This window comes from Cricetulus griseus, chromosome 3, assembly GCF_003668045.3.
Source record: "Cricetulus griseus strain 17A/GY chromosome 3, alternate assembly CriGri-PICRH-1.0, whole genome shotgun sequence".
Classification (NCBI taxonomy): Eukaryota; Metazoa; Chordata; class Mammalia; order Rodentia; family Cricetidae; genus Cricetulus; species Cricetulus griseus.
The window spans coordinates 24,475,804-24,500,887 of NC_048596.1; the positions used below are offsets into that span (position 1 = coordinate 24,475,804).

At 42.3% G+C, this 25,084-nt stretch overlaps 1 protein-coding gene across 2 annotated transcripts in view; it reads left to right on the forward strand.

The window, feature by feature from the left end:
• The window catches only part of Ide (insulin degrading enzyme), a 94,142-nt gene that overhangs the window by 65,771 nt on the left and 3,287 nt on the right, over nucleotides 1-25,084 (forward strand). Inside the window, exons 13-23 of one of the 2 annotated variants that reach the window (XM_027406320.2) lie at nucleotides 1,132-1,254; nucleotides 2,853-2,935; nucleotides 6,533-6,677; nucleotides 8,443-8,553; nucleotides 9,335-9,455; nucleotides 11,224-11,315; nucleotides 12,218-12,329; nucleotides 15,978-16,145; nucleotides 18,877-19,149; nucleotides 20,604-20,665; nucleotides 24,868-24,940. In XM_027406320.2, the coding sequence (XP_027262121.1) occupies nucleotides 1,132-1,254; nucleotides 2,853-2,935; nucleotides 6,533-6,677; nucleotides 8,443-8,553; nucleotides 9,335-9,455; nucleotides 11,224-11,315; nucleotides 12,218-12,329; nucleotides 15,978-16,145; nucleotides 18,877-19,149; nucleotides 20,604-20,665; nucleotides 24,868-24,940 (1,363 nt within the window). Of the gene's footprint in view, nucleotides 1-1,131; nucleotides 1,255-2,852; nucleotides 2,936-5,919; nucleotides 6,065-6,532; nucleotides 6,678-8,442; nucleotides 8,554-9,334; nucleotides 9,456-11,223; nucleotides 11,316-12,217; nucleotides 12,330-15,977; nucleotides 16,146-18,876; nucleotides 19,150-20,603; nucleotides 20,666-24,867; nucleotides 24,941-25,084 lie in introns of both variants that reach the window. The other variant, XM_027406319.2, reaches the window with a different exon arrangement.

Consider the following 25,084-nt stretch of genomic DNA (forward strand, 5'->3'; position numbering starts at 1 on the left):
TTCATAGCTGAGCCATCTCTCCACCCAATAATGTGTTGTAAATTAGGGATCAACTCTCAGTGGCCTGTCATCTGTCCTGCTGGAACCAGTTGGAACCAGTTCATGTGTCTGTCTCGACTTAAATCTTGTCATTGTTTTACCCTTGTCTTTTTATTTTGTTTTATTTCGAGACAGGGTTTCTCTGTATAGTTTTGGAGGCTGTCCTGGAACTCAATCTGTAGACCAGGGTGGCCTCAAACTCACAGAGATCCGCCTGCCTCTGCCTCCCGAGTGCTGGGATTAAAGGAGTGTGCCACCACCACCCAGCTTAACCTTGTCTTGAATTATGGGCTCACCTAATACTTTGCATGTCTTCTGGACTAAATGTGGCTTAGGCCTTACGAAGCACTGAAGTGGTGAGAGTGCTCAGGGTGTAAAAGCACTTGCTGTCAAGGCTGACGACTCAAGTTCAATCCCCAGAATCCACACAGTACTTGGAAGGAGATAATTGATTCCTATAGGTTGTACTCTGACCTCCACATAGGCACTGTGGTGTGTCTGCAGCTGAATACAAAATAAGTAAGTGGAAGAAGCCCCATTAGTCTGGCCTTCAGGCTGTAAATGGAGTATGGATTAAATATCCCTGTGTAGATGGTTATTTTTTAAAGAGCTAGAGCAGATATGATGCCATCAGTTTCTCTGTGTTCCACAGACTCAGATTTTTCTTTAAACAGCTGATTAGAAGTGGGGGGGAGGGGAGAGATTTATAGATGAATGTAAAGTCTTTCTTAGTACTAGAAAGATAAACTCAAGTTACAAGAAAAATCCATCAGACTCTACTGATCTAGTTGTAGCCCCTTCATATATGACGGGAGAATGCTCCTTTCTGTTTGCTCACATTGAGCAAAGATACTATTTTTTTGTTGTTTGTAGTTGGTGTCTCATTGTTTAGCTCTAGAGAAGTCACCCAGACTGGTGTCTTGCTGGGGATCCTTCTACCTCTGCTTCCCAAGGACTCAGATTACAGAGTGAACCACATGCTTATTGTTGTAGACCAAAACAGAGTATAGCATCATCCCAAAGACAGTGGTTTTAACTCTTAAGTTCTGTTCATAATTGCTTTTGTGTGTGTGTATTTTATTATTCATCCAGAAATGGCAAAATGCTGAACTGAATGGGAAATTCAAACTTCCAACAAAGAATGAATTTATTCCTACGAATTTTGAGATTTTGTCTTTAGAAAAAGATGCAACGTCATACCCTGCTCTCATTAAGGTAATGTGTTGAATCTGTGGTCTGATTGTTTGTTTGTTTATGATGGGCGTTTCTTCTTATGTTACCCAACTCTCAAGGAGCCAAGTGATCCTCTTGCCTTAGCCCCCGAATTTCTTGTGCTATCGGCATGTACACATAAACAGAATCAGTGGTTTTAAATGTAAAGGTCAGACCTATTACATTGAGAAATAGAGAGAGGTAATTTCTTCTATTTGGTACTTTGTTGATTTAGGATTTGTCACATCCTATGAAATGACAGAAATGTAGTAAAAGAATACAAGAAATACTATGAAGTTAAAAATGCAACAGCAAACAAAACTACCAAACAATAGAATCTAGAGGACTGCTTTGTTGCAGAAAAAAGTCAGGGTTCTAATGGACTGTAAGTCTGTTCAGAGGTCCCTCTTCATGTCCACTAAAGATATGATAAAGAAGTAGGTTTGTGCCACTTCATGCAAGGTTAAATATGAAGCCAGGAAGGAAGTCTGGGGGATACGGGGATGCTGGAGAGATGGCTCAAAGGATAAGAGCACCAACTGCTCTTCCAGAGGTCCTGAGTTCAATTCCCAGCAACCACATGGTGGCTTACAACCATCCGTTATGAGATCTGGTGCCCTCTTCTGGTGTGGAAGAATACATGCAGACATAAAGCTGTATACATAATAAATCCTTAAAAAAAAAGTCAGATAAAACCACAAGATAGACTTTCTGAGGATCAGGGATCTGAAAGTGACATGGGTTGGTAGTTCTGGTTCAAGTTCTGTAATGAGGTTATGGTTAAGGTGCTGTCTGAGGCTTTGCTCTTTGGAAGGCTAAACTAGGGCTGGAGAATTCTCTCCCAGGTTCAGTTTTGTGGTTGTTAATAGGCTTTAGGTCGTCAGCATATAAACTTCTCAACTCTGTAGAGTTGTTTGATATGGCAGCTGGCTTTCCCCAGATGATTGACTGAAAAAGAGAAAGTAGTGACCAAGTTGGGAGCCAGAGTCTTACAGTTGAATCTTGGGGATAGAGTACCATTGAGTCTGTCGTTTTTCTGTCAGTTAGGCAGACTAATTCTGATTAGAGCAGAACTATACAAGGGTGAATCCCAGCCAGCAGGGTTGTAGATCACCCTAGAGGCTGGCTGACACATCTATCCAAAAGATGTCCTGGGTTTCTCGGGCTCCAAGTGTGCAAAAAGATGCTGCCAGAACAGTTGGTATCAATGTCTCCCCATCTGTCTCTTCCACCGTGCTCTCATCACCCCATTAATGGAACGTAGAGGGCTAGCTGCTCTCTGCCATGGGCTGTCAATCTTCTCTCTGTTCTGCTTGTTAACCTGGTGCTTCAAGGTTGTGGGGCACCAGGCGGTGGTGGTGCAGAGGCAGGCGGATCTCTGTGAGTTTCAGACCAGTCTGGTCTACAAGAGCTAGTTCCAGGACAGCCTTCAAAGCCACAGAGAAACCCCGTCTCTAAAAATCAAAAAAAAAAAAAAAAAAATCAAGGTTGTGGGGCAGCAGCAACCTTCAGAATAATGAATGTCCTTTGATGGGTGCACTGAGCAGATACTTTTGTGAAGTGTACCTCTGTTTCCCTAACAAACTCTTTCTCTGTCACAGGATACAGCCATGAGTAAACTGTGGTTCAAGCAAGATGATAAATTTTTCTTGCCGAAAGCTTGTCTCAACTTTGAGTTTTTCAGGTATGTATTTGACTCCAATTTAGGATATCAGTAATTATATTTTCCTTGAGTTTTGTCTTCTTAAGCATCCATTCTTGAAATAATGATTAGATTTCTCCTAGACAAGAAAAGGCTGCTATGAAGTGCTTAGAGTCAAAGTTAATTATTCCTTGCATTAATGAGTGTTCCCTTCAGCTGAGTTGATTTATGGTAGCTCTTATTAGGAGGGTCTTCTTATTCTTAGCCTTTGGGATTTGGGAATCTGGACAAGCTATAGATTTATGGAGAAGGTTCGTTAAGGAAAGAGTTAATAATTGGAATGTTTTTGTTGGTTCATTTTTTTCAGTTCCTGAAACTTGCCCAAGGATGTATGTGTTCAAATAAATAGGTGTGTATGGGTGCACACACATGCACATACATGCATGTGTGAATAAATACACCTGTTTGTGTGAGTAAATGTACACATGAATGTGTTTACACACGCACACACACACGCGCGCACACACACACACACACACACACACACACACACACACACACACACACACACACACACAAAGAGAAGGGAGATGGATTTTTATTTTTTGAGATAATCTCAAAAACATACCTCATGTAACAATGTTTGTGTTTTAGAGAGGTCCATGAATGAATCCTTCTAACAATTGCAGAGTTGACCTTCACTTTCTAGTATACCCTTCAAAGGAGCAAAGGCCAGAGAATGCCTTGACTCTCACCTCATTACACACCTTGAACTAGGGTCACTAAACTGCAGTTTTCACATTCCCCAATCCTCAGACATATGTGCATCTCATGGCTAAATGTTAGTTGTTTTAAACTGCTAAGTCTTAGAATGCCTTAGAATAATGTAAACTAACACGGTCTAGCTATTCTCTTGCTTTAGCCTTAGTGTTGGGATTACAGACGTATACTGCCAAACCTGACTCATACTGTAATTTTACATTTCTAAAAGAAATGTTCTCTAAAAATGAATTTATCACTGGGCAGTGGTGGCACACATCTTTTATCCTAGTACTCAGGAGGCAGATGCAGACTGATCTCTTTGAGTGTGAGGCCTGTAGAACAAATTTCAGTGTAGCCAGGGTTACACAGAGAAACCTTGTCTTGAATAAGTAGAAGAAGGAAAGGAAGATTGTATGTGTGTGTGTTGTGTGTGTCCTTTTTATCTTTTCAAAATTAGGATTAAATTATGTATACTTTATACATTAAATTGTGTATACTTAAAAATTACAGTTTTTAAGACCTGGTGAACAATATGTACTTGTATAATATCTGATTGTTATATATTTGAGCCAGAATTTACATATTTCAGTGGAATCATGTCTCTTAAAAGTTAAACTTTTGGCCTATTCCAGTGCCCTGCACACACAGTTGTATAACTTGGTATTTTAGGACATTTGTAATTCTTTTCTGAGGCACTACTGACTTTCAACCCCACCTGACATCATGGCCTTACTTTGTTTTGATGGGTTGGCATTCTCACCCCCACCCCACCCCGAAATCCACTGTGTGTGTGTGTGGGGGGTGTATAATGCCTTAAGTTTAAAGCTCCTCATTGCTTAAAGAACATGTCATTGTATGCAATACTGTAAGAGAATTAAAACAAGGTCAGAGAGATAACTTAGCAGGTAAAGGTATTGCCACTAAGCCTGATAATCTGAGTTTGGTCCTAGGACTCATATGGCAGAAGAGAAATAGCTACCAAAATTCAGTTGACTTCTGAATTTTATATGTGCCATATAATAGATAATAGATGTGTACACAGATAGATGAATTTATTTTTTAAAAGAGAGAATTAAATGGCAATATCCATTTAGATATTTTTTTCTCTTGAACTTTATTCATTGCTTTTTTTCCATAACCCTGTCACCACCTGGTATATCAGACTTGAGCTTATTGCTTGTCTCTTCCAGTTAAGCTATAAACCCTGAGCAGTCCTCATCTGCTCTGAGTGCCTAGAGAGCACTGTAGTAAGTGTGTAGTGACGCATACTGTTGAGTGCATGGCGCTTTCCTTGGTGTTGATAAAGGTAAGCGGTGTTGTATAGTCAACTAAGCAGCCTAACTTATGTTTGAATCCTAAACCTTGGTGCTGCCAACCCAGGTGCCCCGGGGAAAACAGCTTCCTGTCTGAGAGATAAAAGTTGATATCTAGTTCTATTCACCTGTTATATGCTACAATTGCTTCTCCTTTCATACACTCTCACATAGATATTTTCATACTGTAATTTTTTTTAATCCTAGCTACTTTATTAATGTTTGTTCTGGTAGTTCTGTACTTCTGTTGATTAGGGGTAAGCTAATATTTTCACAATTCTGTTAAATCTTTCTGTTTTAAGGCTGTACAGTTAAAGCACACAGGCTTCTCAGTCACATCTTTCTGTACTTTAAGAGAGTAGCTTGCTTGGAGAGAGAAGACATGCCGATGTTGGATCAACTCACTCAGTTATGCCTCCTCCCAGCCGCTGAAGGACGGCCAAGCACTTTAACCTTTTCCTTTTCTCACCTGCCTTTCCTTTCTAGCTGGTCACTTCTCCATGCCAGTGGCTCTCAACCTGTAGGTTGTGGGCCTTTCACAGGGGTCAGATACCAGATATTCTGCATATTAGATATTTATATCACCATTCATAACCGTAGTAAACCTACAGTTGTGAAATAGCAATGATACATATTTATGGTTGGGGTCTCCACAGGATAAGGAACTATCTAAAGGGTCACAGTATCGGGAAGGTTGAAGGCCACTTGGCCTATGCCATCTGAGGTAATCACTTCTTTCTTCACTGCCACCAATGCACACATGTAGCGTATTTCTGACATCTTCCTTCTTAGACCTTTTTCTCCTCATGACAAAAAGAAACAGATTCAAGAATTCAACCATGTCTTCAGGAAAGTGCATAAGCTAACATTCAGTTTCTCCGCCTGTCTCAAAAGGCCGTGGTCCATTGGGAAGTAGTACATCAGCCTTTCACTGTCGACATTTTCTTCCAGCCCATTTGCTTATGTGGACCCCTTGCACTGTAACATGGCCTATTTGTACCTTGAGCTTCTCAAAGACTCACTCAACGAGTATGCATATGCAGCAGAGCTAGCGGGCCTGAGCTATGACCTCCAAAATACCATCTATGGGATGTATGTAAGTACCCATGTCTCAGCCTTCCACTCAGCAACATTTTTATATTGATTTGATGGAAGCACTTTTCATAGTGGGTATGAGTTTAATTTCTTTTAAACACCTTCATGGCTTATCATATTTTCTCTTAATTTTTACATTAGCTTTTATTCTAACATTCCACTGTGTACCGCTCATAGTATGCAGAGTTGTTTTTTTTTTTTTTAACATCTTTCATCAGAATGTCATATTTTTCTCCTCAAACAAAATTGTGCCCGATCTAGGTTTAGCTCTCACCCATTCTGTACCTGAGATCTTGAGTTTCAGAAAACAAAATGAAGTCATGTCTTTGTAAAATGCGAGGTTGGCCTGCCCTGTCTCCTCAGAAGGCAGAGCGTGAGGCTGCATATCCATACTCTCCGGTCACGTTTCCTCATTGTCATGCCACCGTGTGAGGCGTCAAAGAGTTTCTTTTGTTTTTCTTTTTGTTAGTCGCTACATTTATGCTGATCCTCTCCATTGCAACATGACATACCTGTTTATCAGGTTATTGAAGGATGATTTAAAAGAGTATACATATGCAGCACGCCTGTCAGGTTTGAGCTATGCCATTGCATCAGGAATGAATGCAATACTTGTAAGTAAAATGCAAACTGAAGAAAAGGCACCACCCTGTTAGAGCTTTCTGTTGAGCTTGGGAAACTATTAACGCCTGCATCTTTAAACACGAAGGCTGATGGTTTTCTTCCTGCACCTTTTCAGTGACTGTAAGATTCAAATTAATTTTAGCCCACTAATAAGTGACTGGGAGACCTTAGTGCATCGTGTGAACATGTATGTGTGCTACGTGTATGTGCATGTTCTGTTTGAGATGCTTAACATACTAATCCTAAAAGCATGTTTTTCTCCCAGTGTATTTGAGTCTTTTTCCATTCATAAGTAAAAGCTATTTGTCATTACTGTGGTGCTTGAATTACATAAGCATCTTTTGTTTCTATAGACAGTAGTAGAAAGTTCTGTGTTCAGATCCACCTGGCAGTTTATTGTGTGGCATGTTTCACTAACTGCTTTACGTGTGTTATTCCTACATCCTACCCTGGATGATATCTCAGTTTCAAATTAACATCTGTTTAATGGCACACATTCATTCTCACTGGTCTTGAAAGCATGCATTTAGTCAAAACTGAGATGAGCACATATTCCAAAACTTAAATTTTCATTTATTTTTCAGTAGCGTTCCTTTTCTTTTTATCAACATTATTTTTCAGGTAGTTGTTTAATGTATAAGAATAAGTATAGTCTAACCATCTTCAGATTCTACAGATTGAAACTTAGAGATCAAAACTACCAACAAATATTAAAGTGGCAGTCGATTTTGTTTCTCGATAGTGGCTTTTAGCAGCTATTAGCATTTATTTCTGATAAAGCAGGCTTTCTGATGGTTGTTATAGTTCTGTGGCCAAGGCCTTCCACTCTAGCTGTGGATCTTGACTGCCATTCCTTAGAGGGAGGTTCTTACCGTATATCCTGTGTTGCTCTGGGTGCTGCACACAGATATGTAATCATAGCCTTTCCCTGCCTTGCAGAGATTCTAAGGCGAAATCCTCATGGTATATACACTGTATTTTCCTGACAAATTTGTTTCTATTGGCATCTAGAACATATAATAAAATAAGCAAGTAATTAAGATTGTGGTTCCTTAACAGATAACACTAAATAAGAGCAGCATCAGGCTATGAAATATAAAATTAGGGCTGCCTGATTTTTTTTTTTTTTTCTCAAGATGTTTTTTTCCCTTAGAGGAGGCAGGTAGTTGAGACAGGGTCTTGCTGTGTGTTCCTGACTAGTCTGAAACTGGCTGAGTAAACCAAACTGACCTCAGACATGGAGTTGCCTGACTCCTAGTTACATCCAGCCAGAGCTGATTATTTAAATATTTCTAAACAGTTCGGGGATGTGTCCCCTGTGATTTCTGCCTTCTTACTACATTCATAAAAGTATTGTACTGTCATCAGAGAGTCTTTCTTAAGAGAAAATTTAGGAGTTTTGGGTTTCACTCCATAGAGGAGTGTATACTTAGCATGGCCCTGGAGTTCTGTCTCTAACACAAAAAAGAAAAGATAAAATTTAAAACACCTTCTGTAATTAAATTTGAGGCAGTGAGAACATATGAATGTTGTGGTGTGGCAGGTGCCACTCTCTCTTGGTATCAGGTGAGTTTACCTACTGTTGACTTTACTTGGAAAAGGGTGTTGTTTAATATGAAGGTGACTAGTGTTAAATTGAGCTTATAATACTTAATATACCTAGTATTGGGATTTTGAAAGTGTTTTTAAAATCAAGCTTAAGATGAAGTTGTTGGATGTTTTGTAAAGTTTGAATTCCTTCATCTCTTTCTGTAGCTCTCAGTGAAGGGTTACAATGACAAACAGCCAATTTTGCTGAAGAAGATTACTGAAAAAATGGCTACTTTTGAGATTGATAAAAAGAGATTTGAAATTATCAAAGAGGCGGTGAGTCCTATAACTTTTTTCTATAATTTTTATTAATACAGTTGCATTGTTACAAAAATTGCTAATAATGGAGAGAGGATTGGGGGAAAAGCATTTATAGTCCTGAGTTATCGTCTTTGCTATATTCAGCTTAGAAAGCTGAGCCCACTAGTAGACACCTGACTGTCAGCTTCAAAACCTACTAGGGTTGCAGAGCTAACTCTGCCGGAGCTCCAGTGGCAGTGAGACTTTTTAGTTTTCACCCCAACCTTCATTTCAGACAAACACATGCTTGGGAAGACAGAGGTCTGCCTACCAGAAGAGCTTTCTTACTTTGTAGGGCACCCTTTAGGGTTGATGTGTCTTCCACTGAAATCCATGTCATGATTAATGGAAGTACAGAATGGATAGGTACTTTCAGCCAAGACCTTCATTTATATGCCATAATAAACTGTCAGTTTTCAGTTGGGCATCCAGTAGCTACTACCCATGTTATTTGCTTATGGAGACCTTGGAGATGTGCTGTATGCAAGGATCCCTGGGAATTACTTTCTAAGGCATGCAAGATATCCCATAGTGAAGGCATTTAGATACACGTCAGATGCCAGAGGTTAAGACGCTGCCTGGACAATGAAAATGTGTGCCCGTTAGTTTAAGAACCAGAGAAGGGTAGTTACTGTTCCTGATTATATAGAAGAGAAAGAAGTAAATATCCTTGCATTCCAGTTACACATAATTTATGTAGAAGTTGGATTGCAGCTGATTTTTTAATTGACTTTGAACCCATGCTTCCCTTCCCTAGTATATGCGATCTCTTAATAATTTCCGGGCTGAGCAACCTCACCAGCATGCCATGTATTACCTCCGCCTGCTGATGACTGAAGTGGCCTGGACTAAAGATGAGTTAAAAGAAGCCCTGGACGGTGAGATTCCTTCTTCATTATTTCATACCATGATTCTAGTCATTCCTTTGTCTACGGGCTAGGTAGCAAGAGCCTCAGAACTTCATATGGTTCAGTGACACTTACCAACTGCCTCCACACGCAGCCCTGCCCATGGGTTAAACAGCCATCAATTAGAAGGGTCGGGGACTAGGGTTGGGAAGCATGAGCAGAGAGATCATTTGGATGAAGATGAGATAGGAGAGTGTTATGCTAGGAGGCTAGAGGAGGGGTTCCCAAGGCAGCACAGTGGGAGTGGAGTGGGTGCTCCAGCTCAGTGACGTTAGATAAGAAACAGCTTCAGGTGTGTGTGTGTGTGTGTGTGTGTGTGTGTGTGTGTGTGTGTGTGTGTGTTGTAAAATTAAGATAGTATTCATACTTTTGTATTGAAAATAACATCTGTAAAAATACCTGACCCATCATGGGTATTTAACTAATTAACTTAATTAGTTCCTAAAGAAGAACCAGCACGTGTAAAAGGAATGTGAGAAGTAGGAACATTACTACTGGGACACTGTATAACAATTGCCACAGGCAGTGTCCACCTGCAAATGCTAAAATTAGTAAAAATTTGAGGGAAATCCAGCGAGTGAGATTGCTCAGTGGGTAAGGGGTTCGCCACCATGCCTGATGACTTGAGTTGAATTCCCCAGTACCTATGTGGTGGGAAGACAGAACTGACTCCTCTGTGTTGTCCTCTGACCCCTATTTTCAGCACCACCACCACTTACATGAGTTGCTACTCTCCACCCCAGACCACCGCACATAATAAACAACTAAATAAATAAATAAATAAATAAATAAATAGTGTAAGACAACTCTTAATTTAAAAAAAATTTTTGAGGGAAAGCTGTCTCAAACTTTCTTCAAACAGATTAATTCTAATGGAAAAATTTGGTTTGGCTTTGATAGGCTTTGGAAGTAGGCACTTTCAAATTGCTTGTTGAACAAACATGAGTCACTCCATTATTACCTAAAGAATAAAATAGTACATTTACTTAAAACACCCGCTGACACCACCTTACCCAGCACCATGACATCCCCACCTCAGCAGCTGGATGCACGCTGCCTCTGGATGCATGCTTCCTTCAAGCTAGTACATAAATGTAGTTTGATCTTGAGAAGACACTAGATAAATAAAGGAGTTCTGAGGAACTGTCTCCAGTGAGAGAACAATAAGACTATGCAGCAGCTAATTTCAATATAGGATTATAGGTTAGATCCTAGAGAGAAAAGGGACATTGATATAAAAACTGAAATCCAAGACCAGGATTGATGGGGAACACCTTAATCCTAGCACTTTGGTGCAGAGACAGGTAGATCCTGGTGAGTTCAAGGCCAGCCTGGTCTATCTACTTAGCAAATTCTAGACCAGCCAGGGCTACACAGTAAGACCATGTTTCAAAAAACAAACAACAACAAAAACTTCAGATTGAAATCCAATTAAAGCCAGTACTTGGGTTAACAGTATTATTGTATTAGGTGGGTAGAGTGCTTGCCTAGCATGTGCAAAGCCTTGGGATTGATGTATAGGACCTTGCAAAAAACACAGTGTATATCAGAATTGATTGCTTAGGATTTGATAATCAATATTGTGGTTATTGAAAGATGATAACATTAGATAAAACTGACTGAAGGGTGAAATACTCTAGTACTTTTGCAAACCTTATATAAGTCTGAAATTATTTCTAATACAAAGTTTTGTTTTAAGATTTGTATGCAGATCTTACTATTTCTTTCATATTTACAGATGTTACCCTCCCCCGACTTAAGGCCTTCATACCTCAGCTACTGTCACGGCTGCACATTGAAGCCCTTCTCCATGGAAACATAACAAAGCAGGTGCGAGGTGAAGTTTTAGCAGTCTTTTGTGGATCACTGTAAGAGATTATTTCTTCTATTCTGTCTCAAGACATAGCCAGCACAATGCTAGGCACACAAGAATTAATCAGCTTTCTCTGTGGAAGAAGGTAGGAAGGACCTGCAAGAAATAGAAGTAGGGTAGCTAAGTGAGGCTCATAGCTATCTTTACTGCTGCTGCCTGTCCTGTGCAGTCAAAGAAGGAATGGAAATAATTGTCCCTACTGTGTATAGACTCACATAATGTAGAAGTCAGGCAGCCTGCATACAAGTCCTGACACTGCCACACACTAGATCTGTAATCTCACGAAAAGGCCTCACCTCCACTCTGCAAGTCAGAGTGGTAGCAACACCTACAGCATGGGTTACAAAGATTTGAATAGCACATGGAAAACACTAGAAGATCCCCATGGCAGTCTGTCTCAAGAGCCTTTACTCCCTACCACTCTATATGGCCTCCAAAACAGTATGCCCAGGGGCAGATGCTTGTTCAGCTTAGTTTAATAACTCACAATATACTCCTATGTTTATCTCTTTTGTTTGGCTTCTATGCTCAAGATTCCTGACATGGCACTAACTTTTCCTTACCAGTACTTCTGTCTTTAGAAATGCCTTTATTCCCTGCCACCGGTACTATGTAGATGATTGCTTGGATTTCTGTTTCTTTTCACTACTACCGTATTGGTAGATAAACTCAATTTTTATCCATTTCCATAGGATGAGATGAATTTAATAGTTAAAAATCTATTTATATGGTCATCTAAGGTACTTTATAAGTATGTTTTCATTATTATAATGGGCTATCCGGTATTCTGTTTTGATTTTCACAGACAGGTTATACTCGGATTTTTTTATAATATGCTGTGATGTTTCTTCTCCTTCAGGCTGCATTAGGAATTATGCAGATGGTAGAGGACACCCTTGTTGAGCATGCTCACACCAAGCCTCTCCTTCCAAGTCAGCTAGTTCGCTACAGAGAAGTTCAGCTCCCTGACAGTAAGTGAGATGTTAAAACTTTGAAAATGGACTGCTCTTGTGTAGTAAGGTGCTTGTTGAGTTGAGTGAGTTGAGTACACTTGGAAAATAATATATGCTTTCATGTCAGAGATCTATAGTAAACCTCTATAATTTATAGAAATAGGATTACAAGTAGATAGGTTTGCTAGAGAATTCTCTGATTGGTGAGCCATGTACATGAAATTGGAGGCAGTTGATGATTTTGAGGAGATGGATACTGGAACTCACTAGTACTTGAATATAGAGGAGTTAGAGAATAAAACTGTGTGTCAGGTGGTGTGGCACACTCAGAAGGCAGAAGCAGGCAGATCTCTGTGAGTTTGAGGGCAGTGTGTGGTACAAAGAGAGTTCCAGGACAGCCAGAACTGTTACACAAGAAAACAGCCGATGAGATATGAACTGTGAACACTGGAGAGGTGGCTCATCGGGTCCGGTCAGGCACTGTTCCTGCAAAGAACCTGACTTTGGTTCCCAACACCCATGTTGGGGCGGGGGTTGTGCTTAAAATTTCCTGTGATTCCAGTTCCAGGGAATCTGATGCTCTCTGGCCTCCACAGGTACCTGCACTCACATTCACAGATACACACACACACACACACACACACACACACACACACACACACACTCACATTCACAGATACACACACACACACACTCACACACACACACACTCACATTCACAGATACACACACACACACACACACACACACACACACACACACACACTCAATCAATCAATCAATCAATCAATCTTGGGAAACAGAAGACTTTCAGGCTAGCCAGGGCTACCTAGTAAGAATCTTGTGTAAAAGAAAGCTGGCTGGATGTGGTTTAGCTGGTAGAGTGCTTGCCCAGCACACACAAAGCCTTTGATTTGACCCTGGCATAGGATAAAAGTGAGCATGGGTGGTGCATTTGTAATCTCAGCACTTGGGAAGTGGAAGCAGGAGAGTGAGAAATCAAGACAGTGTTAGAAACCAGCCTGGGGTAAATGAGACGCTGGGTCAGAAATAAAAATTGAGGAAAACTAAGAAGCAGCTGAAATCATGGCACCCATTGAAGTCTGTTGGAATTGTTGGCAGTAGTTTTAGAATAATCACAAGTACAGAAAACAACATATTCCTAATATGTATATTTTTCTAAGGGGATAACATTAGAAAGTACTTTTATTTATATGTTGGGACTTAAAATGTCAGATTATAGTACATTAACAGTGGCTTCTTTTGATATAAAAACTTAATGAACATTGTTTCATTGTGGAAAACTCTTAACATACTAGACCAGGAGTGAGGGCATTGGTGCTCTTTGGCCACACTTCATTGTTGGTGTTCCATGTGCTTGCATTGTCTATGTTTCCTGCTCAGAGCTCTTTTACCTCCTAAAATGGTGTCCCTTCGCCCCTCCCCCTGATTCTCAGGGACCTGTGTCTAGATTCTGGTCCTCTTCCCTGGCCTGTCATACTCCTCTATTTTAGTCGTTTTTGCATAACTATGACAAAATACCCAATCTACAATAAGGAAACAGTTTGTTTTGAATCACAGTTTTCAAAGTTCCGGGTCATGGGTAGTTGGCCATTTGCTTTTGTACCTATGACAAAGCAGCATATCATGGTAGGAGGACATGGTGAAGGAGTTCCTCGCCTCATGGCAGCCAGGAGATAAAGGGAAGGGGAGGCCAGTGTCCTTTCCACTAGGTCCCACCAAATAAAAAAGCATTTACCACCTTCCAGTAGCATCTAAGGCTGGGCACCACGCTGTAGGCTGGGATGCAGCGTTAGGGCATCTGTCCAGCATGTGTAAGGTGACTTGGGCCAAACCATAACCGCCACTACACTTTCTCTGACATCCTCAGCTGGAATAACTACCTGTGAATTTCTCTGAACTCTTTGAAGCTCTCAGCACTTTTACTCTTTCATGTGGATTAAAGGGCAACACCAGTTTATGAGATTATACATTCCTTTAAAGCCAGGGTTTCTGCCTTGAGTAGCTACTGAATGATTCAAATATGTTATTACTTCACGCCACCTTTGTTGAGCACAGCTAGTTCTGCTGTCCTGACTGGCCGGTCATCAAAAAGCAGGTGATGGTTATTGGTTGCTGCTTTTAGTGTGTTCCTCAGTCAGGGCACACATGGCAAAGAGGAAGATTTAGTAACTGCTGAGTCAGAGCCATCCCATTGGGCTGAGCATGGAGCTCTGAGGTTGAGCACATATTTAATGGCGGGTGGGGTGGTCCTGGGTTCAAGCCTCAAACCAAAAGGAAAAAGAAACTGCAGCATTTACCTCTACTCAAAGTGAGTGATCCAGTCTAGAACAGAATTTCAAAATGGAGTTTTTCATGCTCCTTCCTTCCTTTCCTCTTTTAGGACCCTGTCTTTTGCCTCCTGATTGCTCTGTCAAATTCCCTCAAGCTCAGAAATAGTAGAGTTTACATCTCATTCTCAAAATGAAGGTGTTAGCAGATCCCTTTGATTTAGCCAACTGCAGATGTCATGTTTAAGTACCCTCACCTGATGCACCTGGGAGGCGCCTACAGTTAGAAAGCAGCGTCTTCTGCGCCATGAAAGGAAATATTTGAGATATGTGTGAAGAAGAAGGAAAGACGGCTCCTTGAGCCCACGAGTCCTCCCCTCTTCTGAGGAGGAATGTCATTGCCAATTTACATCAGGAAATAGTTTATAAAGCCAAGCACATCTGGCACATGCCTGAAATCCTAGCACTGGGTTGTAGCAGGTAGCCAAAGCCAGCTTCAACCACATAGCAAATTGAAGACCTGGCTGGGCTATGTGAGACACTATCTCAAAAAAAAAAAAACCTTTTTTTTTAAGGAAAGAAAATTTAGAGAGGGTGTGGTGGAGCACACATGTAATCTCAGCACTCATGAGGCAAAGGCAGAAGGGTTCCAAGGCCAGCCTGGCTGTATGAATTTGCTTTCTGTCACTGTAATAAAACACTGACCAAAACCAACCTCGGATTACAGGTTACAGTTAATCAACCAGGGAAGCCAAGGCAAGAGCTTGGGGCAGGTGCTTGAAGTAGAACTGTGGAGGAAGTTCCCTGTTTCCTGGCTTACTTCTCATGGCTTACTCAGCCACCTTTCTGGTGTTTTTTTTATTTGTTTGTTTTTTAACAATGACCTTGGCTGGTCTGGAACTCACTAGGTAAACCAAACTGGCCTCAGACTCATAAAGGTCAGTCTGCCTCTGCCTCCCAAGTGCTGGAATTACAGTCATGTACCATCACACCTGGCTTGGCTACTCTTCTTATACAGCCCAGGACTACCTACCCAAGTGTGGCTCCTCCCACAGTGGGCTACAGTGTACCAGGTTGAGCTGTACTCTCCCCTGTAAATTACCCGTCAAGAAAATGCTCCACAGATGTCCTCAGATCAGTCTGATGGAGTCAGTTCCTCAAGTGAGATTCCTTCTTCCCAAGTATGTCTAGATTTATATCCAATTGATGAAAACTAACTAGCACATGGGTTATATAAGAGCAAGTTCAAGACCAGCCTTAGCTATCTGGTGAGGCTTTGTCTCAAAAAATACTAAGACAGAAAAACAAAAACTGGTAAATATACCATTAGCTTTATTAAATCACAAATATTTCTTTTCTTTTTGAAACTTCTTAGGAGGATGGTTTGTTTACCAGCAGAGGAATGAAGTTCACAATAACTGTGGCATTGAGATCTACTACCAGACAGACATGCAGAGCACCTCGGAGAACATGTTCCTGGAGCTTTTCTGTCAGATTATCTCTGAGCCTTGCTTCAACACCCTGCGCACCAAGGAGCAGCTGGGTGAGAAGGCAATGGGGATCGCAGGGTACTGGAGACTGCAATGAACAGCTTTTATTCTCAGCAGACATTTCCCACTTGGAGAGTCACATGGCATGGTGTATCAAGCCTGCTGTATCTAGAGATACTTGTGAAAACCTTGTTTATAGGGAGCTGCTTCTAAAAGATGAACAGTTGATATCTTGCAGATACAGGAACTGTTACTCTTTTTCTTCTTTATACCCCTCCTCTTCCTTTCTTTTTCATGGTGAGGAGATTGAATACAGTCTGCTCTTCAGGTGCTAGGCATGTCCTTAGCCCTAGTGTTGAAGTGATTCTTAATGCAGTGATGCCAGACTTCCATTGGCTGCCATAAAGAGGACATCTTAGCTATAGGGAGGGAAGGAAGAGTGCGAAGAGCAGGCTTCTAGGTAGGGAGGCGGGAAGCCAGTCCTACAGGGGAATTTCGCTTAGCTTTGCCACACTTTGAGTTTCTGAGGGCAGGTGTTATCTCTTCCTCATCCTGTATCCCAGGCTCAGGAGGAACTAAGTGCTTGCGGTTTTAGACACGGTTAAAAGTCTTGGAGATGCTGACAGGTTTGATTGATGAGGAAAGCGTTCACACTTGGAAGGTGAAGGAAGGTAAAGTGTCGTCCTCTGCTTCTTAGACAGTTCTAGGCCATTCTGAAAAGAAACATGAGACCCAATCAAAAAGCCAAACAGCTAGAACAAAGGGAAGTTCAAAGAAACCCCCATAATAGCCTGGAAGAAACATTTTGAAAGGATATGGCTATCTCTCTCCACATACCCTAGCGTTGTGCTGAACATGGTAAATGGACACATTGTGGATAGTCCTGCCTTTTAAGGAGCTCAAAATGGCTGACCTATAGAGGCATGATTATGTTTCAGTGTTCAAACACCAAAGCTTCTGAAGAGAGCAACATCCCCAGAGGCCCCAGGTCCCAGACTGTCTTTGGTGGGAGATCTGTGCAGAGCTGCTGAAGGAAAAAGCCAAGAACTAAATGGAGAAAAGGGTTGGGGGTGTTAACTGTGAGGGCAAGGTGACTGGTGCCCTATGAGGACTGCTGTGTCCTCACACGATGATACGAACCCATTGGTTGCTGCAGTCTGGTGTGCATAGGGGCTGCTCGCTGTCTGTGACTGCCTGTTGTGCTTCACACACTGTTGGGAACTCCACGTCTCCATCGTGTCTCACACACTGTCCGTAGCTAAGGAGTGGAGCCTCTGCATCTCCAAGCTCTCTCAGGCCTGTATCTACAGCCTGACTACCTAAGTGCCGTGCCTGCCCCAGACCTGTACATGGTTTGAAGTGCTTAGCATGTTCTCCTGGTCTGGTGTCACAGCCACAGACTACGATTGTTGCTTCTGGGCCACAGTGGGTGCCTAGTTGCATGTGCTGAGCCTGCTACCAGTTATACACTGGAATTCCATTCTGGCAAGGCGGCTTTCTATGACTGCAAAGGCTATTATTACCTGGCCTCATCTAGGCCCAGTGATATACATGAGACAGGAAAGACCACCAAGGTGGGCAAGGAGAAGACCTTTATCCTGAAACAGCTGTACCCAGGTTTGCTTCAGGTACCAACTAGAGGAGCTTGTCCATGTGCCAGAACACGAAACTGTTGACTACTCACAATGAAGAGACTGACTAAGACACTTTGAGTGCACCTGCTGCATGCACAGTGGCAAGAGTTGGATGCTAAAAGCCACCAGGGAATGCACTTTGCTGTGCACCTAGGAGGCCTGATGCTCCTTTGGCATCACGTGAAGATGACTGCTGCATCGCATTGCAGTCATCCAGTGGAAAGTCTGTGACTGTCCCACTCAGAGATGAAGGCCTCTTCCCCACAAACCTCACCAGCAGTCCTCCCTGTTCCGTAGAAAATATGGTGTGACTGGTTGCCACAGACCCACAGGTGCCTTGGACACCAACCACTGTAACTGAAAGCCTGTGCCCCAATTGTGAACACTGTTTGCTTCATATGGGTAGCTCCTCTAGACCCTGCCATATACAGGTGTTCAGGACCCCAGTGTGGTTCCCTATGAGGTATCGCCCACCTCTGATAGTTTAAGAGAAAAGAAATCTACATGGACTTTTCTTCTGGCTGTCAAAACCTTGTCTACATTTAGAACTTTTCCGTGGTGATTTTTATATTGCATGCTTCACTACTGAATTTGAGCAGGAAGATGGACCTAGAGTGACTTTGAACTAGAAAGAACAAAATAAAATAATGTCAGTCTTCAAAAGTTGGGAGGTGAGGGGTAAAAAAAATGAATTGGGGAGGGGTGTGTATAAGCACACAAGCTGTTGATAGATCTGTGACCATTGGTTTGCCCTGTCCTAGAGAGTCGGGTAACCCAGAGCTGGTCCAGGAATAGATCAAGTAAATGCATTGTAGAGCCAGGGTCATGTGAGGAACTCAGATGTTAAAGCAGCAGAGTTAGGATTTGGCTGGGGCATGAAGTGAGCCCAGCAGTTTGCAGGGATAAGGATAACAAGTTTAGACAGTCGACAGAGAAAAGTCACAGAATGTGAGTTTGAAAGATGGACAGGGTCAGCCTCAAGCCTCAGCTGAGCCCCTCAGCTCGGTCCTAAGGAAGAAGACCATGTCTTAAATGGTCGTATTTCTTCAGATGTGAACAAGCTAAAGTAGATTTTCTTTTCTCTGGAAGACTAAAAGTGGTGTGAGTCTAGTGCCAAGATCCTGACTGTGTGTGTGTGTGTATACTTCAGGCTATATTGTCTTCAGTGGACCTCGCCGAGCCAATGGCATCCAGGGCTTGCGATTCATCATCCAGTCAGAAAAACCACCTCACTACCTGGAAAGCAGAGTGGAAGCCTTCTTACTTACCATGGAGAAGGCCATAGAGGACATGACAGAGGAGGCCTTCCAGAAACACATTCAAGCACTAGCCATTCGTCGACTCGACAAACCAAAGAAACTCTCTGCAGAGTGTGCTAAATACTGGGGGGAGATCATCTCACAGCAGTACAATTATGACAGAGGTAACGTCAAAAGAGCTCCATTATGGCATGTGGGTATAAAATTTGAGAGCATGAGAGCATCAAAGCCATTCTATATGGCATTTGTTTTGTGGGTGTTTCAGTATTGATTTAGCAGCAGGGTAGGTCTGCACTTCTTTTAAAAATGTGTTTTTTAAAAATTATTATTTATTTAATGTAACAACAATTTCCTGCTGGAAACCACCTTCTCCAAAACTAAAGCTGGTCTCTATGTTTCACATTAATTTCACTATTTTCTATTAGTGTAGCCTGACTCAACACTGACACAAGAATATCTATTTCCCATATGTGACTGGGGGGAAATGCAGATTAAATGTCCACAGAGCAAGTGCTACCCCTGCAGAGTTCAGGAATCTCCAAAGCTCTCCATTCTCAGATGTAAAAGAGCTATGCATTGGAGGGTCCCGAGTGGCCGATTCCATTCCCATTTCATTACAGAAGAGGTTAAGCAATGAAGCTGAAACACATTCGATATCAGAGACAGTTTTGTCCTGGCACCACCAAGCTGACTGCCTTGACCCGTTGCTGTTGTTGCCTTACTTTCCTTACCTGTGTTTTGTTGTTGTTTTGTTTTGTTTTATTTTACTGAGACAAGGTCTCACTACATACCTTTGGCTGGTCTGGAGTTTGCTGTGCAGACTGGGCTACCCTCAAACTCATAGAGATCCTAATTCTGCCTGCATTAGCATTTCAAGTATTGGGACTAAAAGCATGCAATACTGTACCTGACCTTTATCTGTGGTTTTTCTAGCAGTTGGATCTACTACTAATGATGGCTACCTTGTTTGAACATTTACCTTGTGCCTGGTATCATTTGTCACGTCACCTTCTTGGTTGTCATTATAACCTTACTAAGTGGTTGTTACCTTCAGTCTCAAGATAAGGCAACCAAGGTGTAGAAAACTCAAAGTGACTGGTTCCAGATCTAGCATCTCACGGGGGTCAATTGAACCCAGTTCCCAAGCCAAGTCTTAACTACTGTAGCACAGTAAATTACTTTTCTTGGAATCTATCCCCTGCTTACTTAGCAGATGGTGGCTTTAAAATGTGGATATCTGGCCAGGCAGGGGTGACACACACCTTTAATATCAGCACTTGGGAGGCAGGGTGGGTGGATATATGTGAGTTTGAGGCCAGCCTGGTCTACTGAGTGAGTTCCAGGACAACCAAGGCTACACAGAGAAAACCTAGGCTGGGCTGGAGAGAAGAGTGACAGGTGTCTTAGCCTGAGCTTAATCCCTGGAACCCTTAGGTGGAAGGAGACACCCAGCCAAAAGCCGTGCTGTGACCTTTACACAGACACACAAATGAAAATAAGTCTTTAAAATCATGGATACTCAACAGGCGTAGAGTGAAATGTATTGTCTTTCAGTGCAGTATTTTAGACTGTTCAATGTAAAAAATATTAATTACTGCTTGGTTGGTTACCTTTTCAGATAACATAGAAGTTGCATATTTAAAGACACTTACCAAGGATGATATCATCAAATTCTACAAGGTTGGTGGCTTTGTTATCTAGATTTTTATCTTATTTTCTAATTAGTATTTATATGTTTAATGTGTATGTGTATACGTGTGCGGTTCATGCATGTCAAAGTCAAGGCAGCTTGTAAAAGTAGTTTCTCTCTACCATGTGGGGCCCAGGTTGTCAGGCTTGGAAGCAAGCACCTTTTCCCACTTGAGCCATCTCATTGACTCCTAAGTTTTGGTTGGTAATGAACTACTTGCTGTACTGTGTATTTGAACTCGTTCAGACTGGATTTATGAAAGCGTTTTATAGAATTTAGGATTTGACACTTTGACCTATTTCTGTTAGATCCAGTCCCCTCTGCATTTTGGAGACTATAATGGCTGGCTCTTCCAGTTTCCAAGCTCCCATTTCCAGGCTCTTTTGCTGTCTTCTGCCATGCTGTTTAAATATATAACATTGCCAAGCTTTTCAGTGGGCAAGGAGAGCAAAGGAAACAAGACACTGGTCAGCTTGTTTTTCATACTGATAGTGAGCAGTGCTCCCAAGTTTCCAGTGTCTGTGCTTCCTGCGAAGGCTACAGAGAAAGGAGAGGCGCTGCCATTAGGGTCTTCCGGCACAGCTTTAAGAGAATCATTGTTCTATCTAAGTCTCTACCTCCCTAATGACGTAAGAGTAGTGTATAAAATGAGTACATGTCCTAGTTAGGGTTAGCAATAGCTGTGATGAAACACCATAGCCAAAGCAACCTGAAGAGGAAAGGGTTTATTAGGCTTACGCTCCCACATTGCAGTTCATCATTGGAAGAAGTCAGGACAGGAATTCAAACAGGGCAGGAAGCAGGAGGCAGGAGCTGTTGCAGAGGCCATGGAGGGGCGCTGTTTCTGTTTTGCTCCCCATGGCTTGGTCAGCCTGCTTTCTTACAGAACGCAGGACCAGCAGCCCAGGGATGGCACCCACCCTGGGCTCGGCCTTCACCAATGAATCACCAATTGAGGAAATGCTCTTCAGGCTTTCGTACAGTTGGATCTTATGGGGCATTTTCTCAGTCGAGGTTTCCTCTCAAGATGACTACAGCTTGTGTCAAGTTGACATAAAACTAGGCAGTACAACATGTCAAATGAATTTCAAAATTTATGCCACAGTAGAGTTGTACTTACTTGAAGTGTTGCTTGTTCTTTGTGATTTGTTAGAACCTCTAATTTACATAAAGTACTTTTATGCTTGATTTAGGATAAAGAAAAAATTATAGTCTGCAATTACCTTAGCACCAGGGAACTGCCACCCAAGTTCTAGCCACTTAGCCTGGATTATATTTGTGATTATGAGCTGTCTGATCAGGAACTATGTGCTGCTATGCTCAAATCTTTCAGGGAGAGATATCTGTAGTGTCGTTTTCCAGTGCTTTGTCGTGGAGGCGCTTGCAGTTCTCTTAAGGATGGGTGTATGGAGAGTGAGGACTACCTAGTTACATCTAGGGCTTTCCACACCCCTTCAGTCCATCACCAGTGGAGCTGTGGCAGGAGGAGAGTCAAGAAAAGAAAACAGGGCTGGACAGTGGTGGCGCACAACCTTAATCGCAGGGCTCAGGAGGCAGAGGCAGGGGGATCTCTATGCTTTCGAGACCAGCTTGGTCTCCAGAACTAGTTCTAGGACAGGTTCCAAGGCTACACAGAGAAGCTCTGTCTCGAGAAACCAGAAAAGGAAAGAAAACAGCCCTGACTTGGAAGTTTCATAGACAAAACTGATTAGTTTATACTGTCCACAGTCACCAATGCCTCTTTCCCCTCGTGTGTAAAACCACAAAGCTGCTGTTTTCTGGGTGTGCAAAAAGGTATTAGTGAAGTCACATCACCCTGACAATACAGAAGGGGGAATATAGAGCTAGAAAGGGAACTCAGTGGTAAAGTGATTACTGTATAAGCAAGAGGACCTGAGTTCAGGCCCCAGGACCCATGTAGTAAGCATGCCTGAGCCCCCCACACACAAAAGGAGACTATGTCTCAAAACAAACAAGATTTCTTTTTTATTGTGTTGAGGGGATATTTGCTCATGAGTGAAGGTGTTCTCGGAGGCCAGAAGGGATCATTGGATCCTCTGGAACTGGGGTTATAGGCAGTTGTGAGCAGCCTGACATTGGTACTTAGAGCAACTCAGTTGCTCTGAGTTCATCTTAAAACACTGAGTCATTTCTCAAGCCCTTGTTTTGCTTTTTATGGCAGGAACTCATTCTATAGTCTATGCTGGCCTTGAACTCAAAACATTCCTGCCTCTGCCTCTGCCTCTGCCTCTGCCTCTGCCTCTTTGGGGCTGTGGGATAATAGCCATGTATACATCTGTTTAGAATACATGTTTTTGAGTGATGATATCTGAGCCATTTAGGGGGTAGAAATGGATGGCCAAACTCATTACTTCTGTTGAAGTAAGAGGGGTCAAGAATAGATTTTTTTTTTATGTCGCGTATGATGGCACATGCCTTTAGTAAAAGTGGCATATGGATGAATCTCTGACTTGAAGGCTAGCCTGCTTTACTTAGAGAGTTCCAGGCCAGCCAAGGCTACACAGTGAGACCCTGTCTTTTATGGCAGGGGGCAGTGTGTGTTGGGGGGGGTAGAGAGAAGGTCTCACTATGTAGCTCTGGCTGTTCTTGAACTACTCTGTGGACCAGACTGGCCTCAACTCACGAGATCCACCTGCCTTCCTCCTGAGTGCTGGGATCAAAGGTGTGCACCATTCACAGGGCTAAGACCCTGTGGTTGTTGTTTTGTTTGTTTTAGGAAGTAAACTTTTTACTAGAGTAAGAAGTTCTCAGACAAGGTATTCCATGGTGCTGGATACAGGTCCTTGAGCTTCTAAAAGAAGAGGTCAGAGCAGCCTTAGAAATCTAGTCCACGCTCTGTCAGGAACTGGGGAAGCTGGGGTCCGACTTGCTACACTACAGCAGCAAGGCTTCCTTTAGATACCCAGAAGCAGTTTTATGATAATTGTCTACTCACAGCTGTAGAGTGGATTTGGTTTGTCTCATGATCTTTCCCCTCTGAGAAGACAACATGTTTCATTGGCTAAGGCTTCAGAAGAAGCTTCGTCACAATGATCACCCCTTTGGCAATCGTAGTAATGTTCCAGCCTTAGGGAAAGGTCTGGAGAATCTCTCCTAGCTCTGCTGTCATTTGAGGCTGTAAGCAAAGGGAATCCTTCAAAAGAACCTAGAGATGCTTGCAAGCTGTTGACTCAAGCACCGCAGTTGTCATTGAGCCCAATCATTAGCATGAGCAGCATCGTGACAGCTTACTGAGAATAATGCAGGAGACTGCCATATACAAGGCACGACTTACCCAGTATTCGTTTCCTGTCCCTGTGATAAATGAGGAGCCACAGCTTACCAGCAGACCCTTGGTGCAGAATTTGACAGTTCTTAGAGAAACAAGGACAGTGATCTGAGTGAAGATTGCTAGAGGAGCCAGCACTGGGTAGGCTGAGGCAGGAGGATTGCAAGTTTAAGGCCTACCTGGGCTGCATAGTAATACTCCGTCTTTTAAAAAAGAAAGAAAGAAAAGGTAGGGATAAAGAATTGTTTACGATCACTAGGTGGCCCAGACATGAGGTGGCTCAGCAGATAAAGGCACCCACCATAAAGCCTGACCCCAAAAGGTAGATGGAGAGGGTAGACTTCAGATAGTTGTCCTCTAACTTCCACACTGTGCCCATCTCCACAGATAATAAATGTAAGAAAAGATCAGCCAGGCATGGTGGCACATGCCTATAATTACAGGATTTGGGAGGCAGAAGTGGGCTGATCTCTGTGAGTTGTCCAGGCCAGGCTGGTCTACATATTGAGTTCTAGGCCAGTCAGGGCTATGTAGTGAGACCCTATCTGAAAAAACGACCACTAGTAAATACTGAAGTAGTTGTGTAGACTCAGGCATATATTAACTATGAGTTGAGCAAATCACTTAATTCCCTTGGGCTTGGTTCCTCATCTATAAAAATGGGAATGACTCTTGGCAGTGCTAGGGGTAGGTATAGCCCAGTGATAGAGCATCTGCCTGGCATGAGTGAGGTTCTGGGTTCAATTCCAACCACCTCAAAAAAAGAAAATTAAGTCTTGCCTGCCTCCTTGAATCTTTTAGAGTAAAATCACACGAGAGGAAAGAAAAGAGGGCCTCAGAGAGAACTTTGTTCTAAGTTTCTTAACAGCATAAGAAGGTGACCTTGGTTTTCTTTGTGCTTAGGAAATGTTGGCCGTGGATGCACCAAGGAGACATAAAGTATCCGTCCATGTTCTTGCCAGGGAAATGGATTCTTGTAAGTATTGGCTACTGACGTTTTAAAAATTCCATTTTTAATCTGATATTGAGCCATATGATGGCTGTCCCTTACCATAGTAACTCGCCTTACAAAGCACCAGAAAGTGAAGACACATAAACAAGACAAGCAGAAGTTCAGGGG